The 15,945-nt window shown below is 35.9% G+C and overlaps 1 protein-coding gene across 4 annotated transcripts in view; it reads right to left on the bottom strand.

The window, feature by feature from the left end:
* The window catches only part of mast2 (microtubule associated serine/threonine kinase 2), a 135,194-nt gene that overhangs the window by 86,840 nt on the left and 32,409 nt on the right, over positions 1-15,945 (bottom strand). For all 4 annotated transcript variants that reach the window (XM_079882821.1, XM_079882822.1, XM_079882823.1 and 1 more), the window contains exons 2-3: positions 12,754-12,901; positions 11,450-11,595 (exon numbers count right to left, since the gene is read on the bottom strand). In XM_079882821.1, coding sequence (XP_079738947.1) covers positions 11,450-11,595; positions 12,754-12,901 — 294 coding nt within the window. The remainder of the gene's footprint in view (positions 1-11,449; positions 11,596-12,753; positions 12,902-15,945) is intronic.

Raw genomic sequence — 15,945 nt, 5'->3', positions numbered from 1 at the left:
AAATAGATCTGATCTATGAGTGAAATGGCATTCAGGTAGAGCTGACCTCCAATAAGCACCTGATGCCAAAGCACAGACAGCCAATAACAAATATAAATGACATGCAGGAGAAAGAGAAAGTGTATGTGCTGCTGATACAAGTGGGAATCAAAGGGATAGTTCGCTGAAATTATCCATGATTACTCACCCTCAAGCCATCCTAGATGTATATGACATTCTTCTTTCAGACGAACACAATTAGAGTTATATTAAAAAATATCATTGCTCTTCCAAGCTTTATAATGGTAGTGAATGGCGGTCCTGATTTTGAAGATCAAAAAAATGCATCCATCCATCATAAAATTATTCCATATGACTCCAGGGGGTTAATAAATGCCTTCTGAAACAAAGCGATGCATTGGTGTAAGAAAAATATCCATATTTAAAACTTTATAAGCTAAATTTTATAAATCTAACTTTATAAACTTTATAACTAAAATAACTAGCTTCCGGCAGACGGGCCTACTCAAGTCGACTTGCGCCAAAAGAGTAACTTCTGACGCGATGTATGACTTAGGATGTAAGAGTGTCCGAAGCTTTGACGCCTCTTGTAGTTAAAACAAACAGGGCTGGCCAACAAACTCAGGCTCCTCTTCTCTTATATCGAAATCCTCCAACATTACTCTATAAAAATTCTCATTTTAGACTACTAATTCGTGACCAGTATTATGTTTTGCTCTATCCTCTGTGCTTTTCTTGCACAACCGCATCACTTAGCTTAAGAAGGCCTTTATTAACCCCCTGGAGTCGTACGGATTACTTTTATGATGGATGGATGCACTTTTTTGGGCTTCGGAATCAGGACTGCCATTCACTGCCATTATAAAGCTTGGAAGAGCCAGGACATGTTTTAATATAACTCTGATAGTATTTTTCTGAAAGAAGAAAGTCATATACACATAGGATGGCTTGAGGGTGAGGGATGTCATTTTTGGGTGAACTATCCCTTTAAAGCAACAAAATCATTAAAGCAACTAAGACAAAAAAAGCATAATATAGAGACTGTTTTATAACAGTTAACAGTTTAATTTGGCAATGGATTGATGTCAATTTTAAGATTAAGAGATCTAGTTATGTCAGTCCTCAATACATCCATCTTAACCCCAACATTACCTGCAGATATACTGAATATTAACAACATAAAATTCCTGAAGATTTTGCTGCCAATATAACAACTCAATAGTATGAGAATGTTAAGATTGATGTTTTAATAGTTTGTCTAACTTCAGTAACATAAATGGTGTTAGATTATAAATTTGAATCAACCTCAACCTGTCTGTTTTGTACAAATCAATTTGAAACTCTGATTCAATGATACTTGCATCATATCTAAAAGAGGTTTTCAAAACAGTCATTTTTTTTATATATATTAAAAGTAAATCTCTTTTAAGCCATTACTGACTACTACCACTACTACTAATTACATTATTAAGCCAGACTACAAGCATAACTGACAGAAAATGTTATTTCTAGAACAGCTGTCTTAAGATTTGACTTCTCGGTTACCTGCTAAATAAACATGGTTCAAGCTTAGGATCTGCTGAAAAAAAGAAAAGAAAAGTGAAACCTATCAAATACAGTGTCGATAACTATAAAACTGCAATAAAGATGCACAAACAGAAACACCAATGGGTTCATACATCTCATTCACCTAGCCAAAGGCTGACACAACCCAATCAAGACAAAGCCTTAGGCTCAGACATTAATCATCTGCCAACATCGACTGCTTTGTGCAAGAAAACCACTTCTAAGAAAGCCTGTTTAACAAATGCTAATTGATGTATACATATTTACAAGACAGCTGCATATTAATTTCGAAAGCAGACATACAAACCATATAGTCAAGCCTTTTATCACAAGAAAGCAAACAGTGTACATAGTATGGCACATTGTACATGTAGTAAATACACAGATCCTTGAACAGATGGGTTGTGAGATCAGCAGGTGAGCTGAAACAGACATTGGTTCTTGCCTTAAGGCAGAAACACAGTCCACCACTGACAGCAATTAAACACCCTCCCTGAGCACCCAGCTAATGCATTTCAAATCAAGCTTTCACAAAAACCATATCAAGCATGCTATTAATATACATAAACACTTTACACAACACTTATTTTAATTGAACCACACACTAATTGAGCCTCATACATTAAATGCATGAATGCAAAGAAACAAGGTTGTAACAGGGCAAAATAAAACGTCTCAAAAGCAAGACAAATGTAAGACAACACTACTAGAGACAAGGAAAGAGGGAATACTGATATACTATGACAGTCCTGCTCATAGCACTTGTTAAGCCTCTTGAGAGATCATTTCCATCTCAAACTAATTTCAAAACTGACAAAACAAGATACCCCAAGACCTAACGCCTCGTTGGAGCAGAGAGATGAAGAGTGTATGATATTTAGGCTGGTGTGGGATCGTAGCCTCATTAAAACAGTTGGGAATAAAGAGGTGTGTCAATTGTCATGGAGAACAAACGGTGTGAGGAATAGAATCAACATTTTTCTATTATTATTCAACAGACCACAATTTTTTTTTCCCAGAAAAATGTTCAATTCTAGTTAAAAGGTTAAGTGTGTAATGTCTAATAATGCAATGTCAAAGTCATTTATACGCTCCAAAGCTGCATTTATTTTATTAAATCTACAGTAATATTGTGGAATATTAGTATAATTTAAAATATCTATCTTCTATTTGAATATATTGTAAAATGTAATTTATTCCTGTGATGGCAAAGCTGAATTTTCAGCAGCCATTACTCCAGTCTTCAGTGTGTCACATGATACTTCAGAAATCATTCTAATATGCTATTGGACAAGAAACATTTCTTCTTATCATTAATTTTGAAAACAGTTTAGTAATAATCTTAATATTTTTTGTCGAAACATGTATTTCAGGATTCTTCAAAGACTAAAAAGAATAGTATTTATTTGAAATAGAAATCTTTTGTAACAAGGTATTTAGTCCTTACTGTCACTTGATCTAGTTAATGCATCCATGCTAAATAACAGTATTAATTTTGTAAAAAAATAAAAACTCAAATTTGTCTTGACCGGTACTGTCTGTGTGGCACACATATACACAGGTATTAAAAAAAATAATAATAATAATTACACTTCACCTTTCTGTAATTTAAAGTGGAAAAATTACATAACACAAAAAAAAAAATAAGTTTTATGTCTTAATATTTGTACCTGTCAATCTCAGAGTCTGTCAGTAATACAGGATCAAAGAGCACGAATGCAATCCCTATGTTGTCAATTATGGCACCTGCTAAAAATATGGAGAAAATGCACAACACAAACCATCAAAGTCTCTGGCACTCTTGCTTAGCATCAAACACAAAGAGGAAAAGATTTCCTTTAGCAATGTGACTTGTTTAAGTCCTCCAACAGCACTGGAGCTCATAGTCCTTGAGGAACAGACATGGGAATAAGCAAAACAGGAACAAGAGAGCTTGCAACAAAAAAAAAAAAAAAATGAAAACCTTGTCAGCCGATTACTTTTGGAAAATGAGTTGCCGGAAGCCAAGAGTAATGTTGTGCTGTGTTTATTGACTCAAGCATCTCAAGCAGACACGTTAAATTTTTCATATGCATCTTAATTGCTATCTGGACTCAGTCAACCAGAATTTCACCATGGGCAGGAAGAAAGGCAAAAGGGCTGTGTGAGTCCTGTGGAGACCTGGGTAATTAACTAAACTTGGATCAGCTCATTTGAAAGGAAAGCAAGTCTCAATCAAAATTAATTCAACAAAATAACTGCTACTGAAACAGACATATAAGCTAGCATTGGTAAAGCTTGGATATTAAGGACTAACATAGTATTCAGAACTGGCCCATAGGAGGTCCAAAGCGGTCATTTCAGCTAAAGAACTTGTCATATTCTGGCCAATTAAAGTATGATTCCTGCCCCTAGATATTAGTTTTAAAAGGTCACAGCTTTGACAAATGAGGATAAGAACATGTTAGAAAGAAGAAGAAAAAACAGCAAGAGGAGATGATGACAGCAGAGAGAGTGGGAAGAAAGGTTAGAAATTAAGCACATTTTCAGAAAAAATTTAATATTTTCAAAGCATTAGCTTAAAAAGAGGTCTATTCTTGTGCCTTTAAATCTTTAAAAAAATATATTTTAAGAACATCATGGCAAAAAAATGGACAAATCTTTTTTGAGAGATGCAAAAATTAAACATTAATAATGAATCAGATGGTCTGTTATATAAAAAGTAACGGTCTGCTTAAAAGAGTTTAAATAAAGAACACCAAAAACAAGAACTATAGCACCTATAAAAGCAAAAGGCATGATGAAAATTACAGTACAGCATGGCACTACAGTATATTACACATGGGTTTGATACCCAGGGAATGTATAAACTGATAAATGTATACTGTGCAATTCATTTATTAGTGCTTACACTGCATTGGCATCTGTTTATCTGCTTCAGGCCCAAGCATGCAAGTATGAACCGTAATTTTAAGAAGAAAACATTACTATCACTTGTCTCTTTTTTCAGTATATGGATCATGTTTGGTTAGACAGGTGTTTTTTTTTTAACTGAACCTCTTACATAAGGCAGCACAGTTTAGGATATTTGATTGCGTCATTTCTTTGAGGGCCACGCTGCAAACCTGTTCTAGCCTAAATGCATTCTGCAGGATATAGGCTAAGGGCAGCTATCCTCAGTCTCTGACCCAAGGCGAGACTAAGTACATCTAGTCTACTTTCAGAGATGAATTATGAATGTGTCCTGCTGGCTCAACAGGTGAAGTTATCGAGGGCAGTGAGACGAAAAGTAACACTGTTTTGTAAATCAGTTTTCTTTTCCTGTATCTCTCTCTTCACTGGTTGTTGAATACTTAACCTTGAAGAGAAAGAGGGAGTCAACAACACTTTCTGTGGTGACAAGGATGATGGGATGTTTGAAGTTTCTATATTTTCCCTTTTGTTTGTTTTCTATGGCTAATGCCGATGGCCAATATAAAGCTGATATGTATAAATATACGTGTGTGTATGTGTTTGTATATGTGTGTGTGTATATATATATATATATATATATATATATATATATATATATATATATATATATATATATATATATATATATATATATATATATTTTATTTATTTATTTTTTTTTTATTTTTTTTTTACTTTACTATAATAATTAATAAAGCATTTTAAAATTAAAGACAATCATTGGAACTAGATAATCTGTAAAAATAAACATTTGTACTTTAGATAGCAAAGTTTTGATTCTGTATGGCATTTTTTTTAAATAAATTGTTGAAAACATGAATAGTAAGGAAGTAAATACTGTAACCAACAGTGCACTCAATAATCTCCTTAGTCTATGGGAATCATAGTTTCTCCAATAAATGCCAGGCAAAGCTAATTTTACATACAGTGAATATAACAGAAGCAAACTGGATATAGCACAGCATAGTTTGTGTCAGCTGTCAGGCAGCACTATCAAAATAGAAGTCCTGCTTTATCAGTCAAAGAAAAAAAAATGCCATGATTTTCTCCTTTCTTATGAATATACATGATTTTTAACATTTTGCAAAAGTACAATTCAATTCTTCAAGGATAAAACTTTTTTTAATAGGGAAAAAAACTGCACTTATGCATTATGTAAAGATGCACAGTACTTTCTCATTAACTTTTTATGTAAAGCTCAACTGTTATTTAAAGATTGCCTGACTAACGTTTAGTGAGGCTAACATAATCACCATTTCACAATAAGCAAAAAAATGACAAGCAAAACTTGCTTGATGCTTATCTAAATGACAGCTGAGCTTTCAATGCTAGCTCTTGTATTAAAAATTGATGTGCTCTTTCTGCCCACAAGACATTCTCAAATGACATTGGCGTGATTTAGATCAGATATTTAAAAAGTGTTAAAGGCGTTTTTTCCCTCCAGGTACACAGTGAAATCTTGTTTTATTGTTTGGCGTCATAGATCACAATCTGGGCCAAATGCAAGGAACATCAGATTAAAAGCCTGAAGATAGAAACAGAAGGTGCGTAGCAAAAAGAAAAACAACTGTCAGACCCAGAAAAATAAAACAAGCAGAGAGAGTATAGTGTAGGAAAAAAGCTAGCAGCACAGAAACAAAAAAGACAGATCCCAGCAGCCTCTACCACTGCCATGAGTGTCGTCACATTGGGTAAGTTGGCAGCACAGTGGAGGGCCTTTCAAGTAATTATTCATAATTGCCTTTTGAATATTTAATCCTGTACATAGTCACTCACTTCAGTTGTTTGTGACCTCAATGACGGGAGATGAGCGATCATTCTGTTTTTCTTTGTCTTCTTTGTGTCTCCTTTAAAACCTATTGCCTCTGGGTAACATTTTCAAACCACCAACAATAAATCGATTAAAAAAAAAAAAGAGGTAGAGAGGACAGCTAAATTTTTTGAAAGGATGGAAACAGATTTCAATATCCCATTAAAAGATTTAAGTGATAAAGGATTGACTGTGTATTCATGAGAGCCGCAGCTACTTATGTGGGCCTCCGAATGCTTATAAAAGCTCCATTAACCACACTAAAGACCAGATTCCCTGGGAAGTGAAAAACAAATCACCATTTAAAATATACACAACCACGGCACAATTTAAGTCTGGTATCCTCTGTAGAAAAGTCACTTCAACTTCTTTATCTGCTCTTCTTTAACTGATTAAATACAATTTTAGATTTCCAAGGCAGACCAGCTCTTAAATCTTCATTTAATATTTGAACATAAAACTAGAACAACAATAACATACACAAAAAAGAAACGGCAGGAATGAATTACAATATCGCCTGCAGCACTAGAACAACCCTCCCTGTCTTTTCCTCCTGCCTATATGCAAATATTATGCAAATATCACGGTATGTTAATGCCACTGTTGACTTACTCCAGCCTCACAGCCATCACAAATTAGACTGAACACCAAAGGAATAAACCAAAATAACCATTTTCTTCCCTAAATGCGTGCCATAAAAATATTTGAACAGACCACACTGACCTGTGCATAACAATCTTCTGTTCGCATTCACTCACTTCGCACGGACCCACCGTCATTTGCATTAACACGTTTATGCAGGCTACAAATGCACACTTCACAAGATATCACAGCTGGATTCGATTAAGGTTTGTGAAATTGTTTGTTAGATATTCAGAGATTTGTTTAAATTATGTAGATCCGCATTTGCTGAATGTTGACGATAAATGAGAAAGTATTTTAGCCTGATTGTTTGCCTTTTCTGTTACAAATAATACAAAAGCAAACGCTTTACTTTTTCGCATACATTTACTTTCTTTGTTTACCAGTTCTGTCTAACAAAGTATTAGATATGACTGACAGAGATCGTAAACTAATGAAGACGGAGAATGTGGGTGAGCGCTGTGTGATCACACCGTCAAAATAAAAGTCCCGCTTCCAACACATCGGCTAATCAGAAAAACGTATCGGCCGATGCCGATATTTAAAAAATGCCAAATATCGACCACTAATAATTAGTTATAATCACTTACTGTATGTTGGATGTTGTTGCCAAGGACAAAACACTCTCTGTACAGTATAGCTTTGGTCAAAAGAATGTGATGTCCTATAAGGAGCATTCATATAGACTAATACAGATCTATTAAAATTCAATAATTGTGCAACTTTTACAATTATATTTTATGTACATAATGCTATGTGGTTGCTACATTGTTGTTTTTGATTGCCAGGGTATTCTGGCTGTTTGTTTCCTGCTCCAAGTCAAAAGAAGCCATCCTCAAATCTATTTCTGGTCCCTAAAAATGACCCGGGTCCTCTTTCAATGTAAATGTATTTTAAATACTAGGTGTTTGTTTAAATCCCTAAGCCCAATGAGTAATGGAAATTCCTGCACCTTGTCTGCCCCTTGGGGTAAACTTAATGGCAGAACGAAAAATCTTTTGAAAACTGATCAGATGAATCAATTTGCATAATCAGTTATGGTTCATGTCAGAACCCCGCCACCGCCTCCCACCCACCCCCACCCGTCATTTAAAAAATCTGTGCTTGCCCAACACACACACCTCTCCATATTAGAAGATAAACACCATCTGCCTGTCCTGCATGGTTCCCTTTAAGTCATTCCATCCCTGTGTCTCTCCCGCACCTCTCACAATAAAGCCCCACAGAAGCAGCCTGGACCTGAGGATTACGAACTACATCACCACAGGATAAAACAACCCTGGGTCATTTCCTTCACCACACTGTCATGCCTATGAATAAATAGTAAGAATAACATCTCACTTGCATGGCTGCGAACCTATAGAGATTTATAAGTGAAAATATACAAGTCAAAGACGAGTTACACAATGCAAATTTTATTTTGCACCATAATACTTTTTAATTTGTTATGAATAATTGAATCTTTTCATTTGCATCCATGATCCATCAAGTTCCAAATAAAACGAGAAAATAAATGGATACAATCAAGTATCTTTCATATATAAAGTATGCAATTTACTGCATTATTCAAAAGATAATTTATATCATTTATTTTTACATCACAAATAAGTACTGTTGATGTATACCGCTACAGGTATATAAAATACTGATATGGTATAAGATTTTGGTTATACTATACTGCCCATCCCAACTTACCTCTACGGTCAACACCAAAATATATGTTTATAACACAATTTCCTAATAACCAGTTTGCACACAAAACCAGTAGTCCACAATAGTCACAAAAAATGATGATTGTTTATTAGGGATGCACCGATACCACTTTTTCCAGAACGAGTCCGATACTGATTATTTATTTTTGGTACTTGCCGATACACAGTCCCGATACCTGTATTTTCACTGCATTTGTCATTTTTAAATGTAGAGAAACCAAAATAATATAAATCATATTAGTTGGCTTAATTTGTTCAGCAAATATATATTTCCTTCAGTTATTTTCATGCTAAATTAAGCCTGCTAAAGTGTATTGTATGAGCTTCTGTTACTTTCACTGTTCAATCTATTGCTCTATCATATTTTATCTTTCATTTAATAGTGCAGCACATATTTAGAGCTGCTCCAGCAGGACTCAGTGCAAGGATTGGGTCAGTGGTTCAAATGTTTAGATACTAGTGAAATATCACAATTCTCTATTCCAATTTTGATACACAGCAAACCTACTAGCCTAATTAATGTAAATTTAAAACATTATTAAAGAAAAGTTAACAGTAATAACAAATAATCAAATTATAAATAGCACATATAAATACAATAGAACAAAGAAAGAAGTATAAATCGCATTTCATTATCGTATAAATTAAATCAAGATGGATCTTTATAAAGTTACAAAAGGTATTTAATATTTATGCAAAAAAGGTTATATTTCCTCAAGCAATTTCCTAGAAGCTGCTTTATATAGTAATGAACATAATTTGTCAAATAGATTGCACACATAACAAAATGAATCATTTCCTTTTAAAAACTCAATATACTGCTGCCTCATGATTGATATTATATTTATGATGTTGCTTGCTTGATGCGTTTATGAATTTATCATCCAATGGTTATTTGTCATACAAAACAGTGATGAATTCGATTCACATCAACAGGCCTTCAAATTACGTTTGAGATATAATGATGCACAAACAAACTATATTATCCTTCATACCGCAAAAAAGTACAAAAGAAGTGTCCTAGCAACTTTAAATAACCGTGGACTATTGCATCTTAATATCAGCATGCTACTGTTTGCTGCTGGCATATAAATCCTAATAAGCAGCAATTAGTGTGTCCATGGCTTCTCTTTCAAAAGACAAGGCCTTTAAAGAGGGCCAGCTGAAGCACTGGCATATTAATTACCACTTTATTAGGACACCCTGCTACACTGCAGTGCTGAGTATATTTTTCATCCATAAACATAAGGGCTGAGATAATAACACAGCCCATGTGCAGCACTTTACCCATTCAAGATTTGTACTATTTAGTTCTACATCAGTGGGCAGTCAGCGCCTCTCTGTGTTCAGGACGTGGGCAATGCTGCCACCTGAAGGTTAGAAACAACCATGAGCATGACAGAATTCTCGGCATTATGTCAAAGGCTATATTTCTAGACGTTAAGGAGCAGTGTAAAGTAAATCTACTGAAACTCTGCAACTTAAAGTCCCCCCTGTGGTGAAAATCAAGCTTTTAATGTTGTTTGTCTATGTGGTGTTTTTAATATGCTTTAAGACAAACCATGTGAAAATTCTAAATTCAAGTCAACACCATTGCTGAGGATTTTATCTTTAAAATTCTTTAAAACTAAAACAGTGAGCCAAAGACCATCTCAAAAACGCATGAAGAATATTTTTTTTTAAGGAAAAAAGGTTTAAATATGTAATTTTGGTGATCAAAGATAAGTTTTAAGGGATACAATTATTGACTACAGGGGGACTTAAGTAAAATGCCTGTCATTTGTCAGATGCCAGTACTGGACTTACTCCTGTTTGCTGCCGTTTATAGAACCACAGTCTCAAACCTTATTTACATTAACTGTCCACATATATCTAAAAATATTTTCTAGTCATCAAAAGGGTTCAGTATGGCATACATACACATATATATATACACACACACACACACACACAAAAAAATAAATAATAATAATAATATTATATATATATATAATTTAATAAATAAGCTTCCCTTTTAGCATTTAGTATTGCCCACTTTCATTGGTGTAGTACTAGCCACGGACAGCAGATGTAGCTATGGCACTAGGCTTTAGACTGCATGACAACTTCATGGTAAATACATCTTCTGCACATACAGCAGGTACAAGATCTCTTCATATAAATGGTTATATTGCAGTAATTGACACACATAGTTTCTTCACTTCTAAACCTTCATAAACAAACACAAAGACCAGCCTCACAGAATGCTGCTTGGAGTGATTTCTATCTGCCTTTTGAAATTACATATATATACACAATAAAAGTAAGGATCAATCCAGATTATCCATGACAATGTGACCTGACTCAGAGGTACTTCATAAGGAGTAAATTTGCATTTGTAAGCTACTGTATCCTAGTCATGCATCATAAGTTACATCAGTGGCAGTTATTTAACATTTAGTCCTTGTGAATTGTCAATGCTCAGGTGTGTAGACAGGATCCATAATTCCCTTTTGCCACACAAGACAATGGCAAGTGAAGAAAAGTACCTATTTTATCACATTTGATCATGTTTGTCACCACATAGTTCTGGAAGGGGGGAATAAGTAGTATGCCAGATAAAACTTATGATGGCCATTTTACCACTGAGGGTCAGACTATCATTCTTACAAATCGATTTAAACCAAGTATTATGTGACAGTGCCTTGTAAAATTATTTACAAACTCAAACCTTTGTTTGCTTGTGTTGGATGGAAACAGATAGAGGGTGTGCTGCATGTGCACTTACCAGTCCCGCAGTGAGAGAGGGGGCAGACTGGCCAAAGGACTGACTCCTCATGCGGACCAAGTTATTGGGTTCTCCTGCGTGCTGCTGCCAGGCCAGCTGACTCACTCCACCATGCATGCTGCTCGACAGAGGCAGAAGCTGCTTTCCTGTGGCACACCAGAGAAAAACAGAATCAGGACATGGTCTGTACTTGTCTGCATTCTGTGGTTAAGAACCAAATCAAAGCCAAGCTACAGATTCTCTGATAGCTCATCTATTTAAATCTACATCTTTTATATAATGTGAACAAAGTTCTGCAGTATTTCTAATCACTTATTAAATGTAAGTAAATTTGTGGTATTGATCCACTTAAAGTACCCCTATTAGAGGTTATCTTCTAAAGATTCCTGATTGTTTTGACGGTCTCCTAAAGTAGGTTTACATGCATCCAAGGTCAGAAAATATTATTTTTCTCATAATTGCAATCACCTCTTTTCTCAGTGTCTGAAACAGTTCCATCAAGGATTCGGTCTCTCTAAACCCCGCCTTTCCAAGAGTGTACCCTCTACTCTGCTCTGATTGGTCAGATGGTCCAGTCTGTTGTGTTTCGTATATCGCTTACAGCGCCTCGGAAACAAAATGACCATTACCGTATCTGAATTTCAGCTCAGGAGGTTTCCTCAGCACTTCTATAAAGAGTGGTAAAGAACAGTAATGATAGTGTGGGTTTTACCATATCATTTTGAGATCAAGTCCTTGTCCATGCAAAGTGGATTTGCTTTCGCAGCACAGAAAAACAGCATCTTCTCAACATGTCGACAACATAAACCAAAATCTTCCAGGCCTCAGCTACAACTACAGTGTCTGAGGACGGGTGAAAGTAGACGTTGTTTGTGGGCAGCCAATGAAGACCATAGGTGGACATCATACAAATTTGTTACAAACCTACATAGGTTTGAGCAGGGAGTAAAATGGGAGGGAGGAATTATGATGACTAGTTTCAGGGAGTTCAGAATCGGTTCTTTCTTTTGTGAGACAATGACTCCCTTTGTTGTGCACTTTGATCTTTGCAGACCTTTTACATTCACAAACAGCTATATAACACACAAAATAAAAGGTAATATCCAAAAAAGAATAATAAAAGCACTTTACATTTGCAGAAAAGGCCAGATGTTCTTTCTTCTATTGAACAAAAAAATGTTCTTTGGATCATTCTCAAATCATGCTGAAGAACATGATCATCAGTCTTTACACAAAATCCTGGAGTCTTTTAAGCAAAAGGGGGACATACAAACTACTAGGGAAAGTAATTTGCGGTGTCTCACCGGTGAGGACGCCGGCCATACTGCTGCGTCGGGCTCTGCCGTCATCGTGACTGAGCTGCCGCTGCAGTTTGGTCTTTCCTGCAGCAGGAGACAGGTCGGGGTTACTCAGCTTCCTGAACAGCAGGGGAGGCGGTGCCGGCAGCTCCAGCTGAAACACACATACATTCGGTTTTTCCACTTTTCAATGACAGACAAGCACACGCAACTGTCTTAACATGCCACTAAAGTGACTATTGAACTTCAGAATATATGAATTAGATGAATAGAAAAAGATGTTGCTGTACAGTTGTATAGTTACACCCAATAAGTTCACAGTCATCGCAAAAGCGATAAAATTTATTTAAAAAGCTGCTTCTTCCACACTGCGGCACTGCATCACAGTCACACAGTAAATAATACATCTCAAAACAAGGGCTTGCTGCCAAGATGCGAGTGGGGGAAACCAATATATTCATTGCAATTCTTTAACGATTCTGAATCAATCCAAATTCAGAAATTCAGAATACATTTATATACAAGCACATACTAAATAGACTGCTTATCCATTCGAGATTTACAAATTTGTGTCTTGCGAAATGCAAACAAGCACCATCCAGGTGTAAATGTTGCTAATTTATTCAATTTATAGATATTCTACACATTTTTTCAAATGTAACTGTGAGCTAGAATGCAAAAGGGCAATGTAATAATCTAATAAAAGAAAATTAAAGGAAATAAATTCAGTGTTTTTCATTGTTAAACTTAGAGGCAACATGGAATAATGCAAAAATATACAACAAATGTGTTTTGCCTTTGCAAAGCAGAATTATTAATCAGGGAAAAAAAACATAGGTGTATCAGAAATTCAATTGTGACTCCCAGAATCGGATTGAATCATGAGGTGCCTAAAATCATTACATTATAAACCACTAAAACTACAACAACAAAGTGAAGCTGTCATCAACACAAGAATTATGATGACAAAAACAATCAAATTTAAGAGGTAAAAAATGTGGGTCTAAAATGAGAGCCAAATAACTCATTTAAAGACGCCTGCAGATTCATTCATACTCGCTGTGTTCTTCATCAGGATGGGAAACAGACGTTGCCATGGAAATCTGGCAAGAACCCTGCACTGGTCACATCCTCTCTGTGGTGTCACGAAATTCCAGAAACATCTGGAAGGACTGTTTGTATTAAATACGCAGTGCTCATAAAACCACACCACACCGTTCAAAAGTAAAAAGCCTCAAAGCAAACAGTGTTGTCACTTGCTCACACACACACACACACACACACACACACACACACACACATAGAGTGAAAAAACAAACCAAAGACAATCCAACCAGTGACCACTGGAGACACACACACAAAAAAATGACCCTGAATGAAAACAAAGGGCTATAAACAAGTTTCACAATCACATTCAAAGTCATTCACCACCACTCAAAAGTTTGTCAGTAATTTAAAAAAAGAGAGAGAAATTAATACTTTTATTCAGCAAGGATGCATTAAATTGATCAAAAGTGACATGTTTTCAATATTTATAACAAGAAATGTTACTTGAGCACCAAATCAGCGCAAAAGAATGATTTCTGAAGGATCATGTGGCACTGAAGACTGGAGTAATCGATGCAACACAATCGATGCTGAAAATCGATCCTGAAACTTTTGAATGGTAGTGTACATCAACTCACATTCAGAAGCAACACATTTTTTTGCTTCACAACACAAACACAACCCTCTGCATCCCTTACCTTGTGCATATTTGAGTGTTCTTTCTTTTCTTTTAATTTATAGTAACAATGGTTCAGACAAAGCTTCTTTAGGATTGCTACATCTTTCACATGCTTTAAGCCCCTAAAGTGCAGCTAAATTTACAGCAAAAACCATACATTTACTCCACATAGCTTTAGCCTTCGTCAAGCAAGTGCACACTTAATCAAATGACAGGCTAGGAGATGCAGCCGTTGAGAAGTCCTGCCTGAGATGACAGTATAAGATTGCGTTGAGGGGGGTGACGGGGTGACCATGACGTCAGTCTGGAGTCCCAGGGCTAATCAGATGAGGATCAGGGACACCGGTGAATACACGTGAGACTCTCACCTGCCTCTGTACAAGCATTGCAGTAGGGCTTAAACATTAGCCGCTTTTCCACTGTCAGCTAGTACGAGCCAAGACCAACAACGTGCCGGGTAGGGCCAATAGCCTCGGACCTCAACTAGGGCTGTCAGCTGTCACGATAACCGCAATATTGTAATACCACATTACTGACAAGCCAACCGCAGAGGAATGCAAGCAAGCAAAAGAAACAGTGATATTCAAGTGTTTTCTTTTTTTTCATAAAGCTATGCCCTTCTGGTTTTGCACTTCGCGCATGTGTATTGAATGTTAAATAAGTTATTGATAATAAGATTCTGTTTACCAAGGTGATTTGTACAGAGGCTCCTTGGATTTGCACATAACAAGCCTAAACAGTGACAGTGTATGAGAGAGAGATCGACTGAGCGTCTGCACTTACCTGAGTCTGTCTTTGAGGTCAAGTCATATATATTCGTGAAAAGGTTGTCATGTCCAAGGAAAGTGAAATCTTTGTCATATCATCCTTTTAACGTTTAAGGGTATTTCCCATGAATGGCATCAGCTTCAGCGTTGCCCATGCGGCACATTGCTGCTCTGCTGAGCCTTGTAAAGTGGTGAGTTAAAATAATTTCAACACCTTGTTTCATTACATCTTTGAATAAATCAGCGTTTTTGAATGTGTTTGTTGAATTAACCATTTAATGACCCACTCAAAAACAGTCCCTTGTAACAATGTTACTGTGCTGAGTGACAGCCTGTCTAGAATGTGCAGAGATGAGCAATGCTAAAAACTGGTGAAATATCAGCAGAAAGCCTCTCGTCAAGAGAGATTCGAGGATCAGAACTAACTGTTTATACATACAACAATAGCCTAATGAGCTTATTGTCAGGTTTATGTTATGTTATGTGGACCCTTATTTTGACATCCTCTTCTGTTTAATTCACTTCCTGTTTCAGCGCTCTTTAGTTTTGGTTTCATTGGTTACTGAATATGTCCTCGTTTTCATGCCCGCTGACCACATTGTAACACTTATTTACATAGCACTATTAAATGCATATAAATAAATCAAAATAAATGGCGATAATATCGCTATTGGGCCACTAAAAAAATTAGACTGACTAAAAACC

This window comes from Squalius cephalus (genome assembly GCF_949319135.1).
Source record: "Squalius cephalus genome assembly, chromosome: 10".
In the NCBI taxonomy this organism is placed as follows: domain Eukaryota; kingdom Metazoa; phylum Chordata; class Actinopteri; order Cypriniformes; family Leuciscidae; genus Squalius; species Squalius cephalus.
This window is presented reverse-complemented; position numbering and strand designations above follow the sequence as displayed.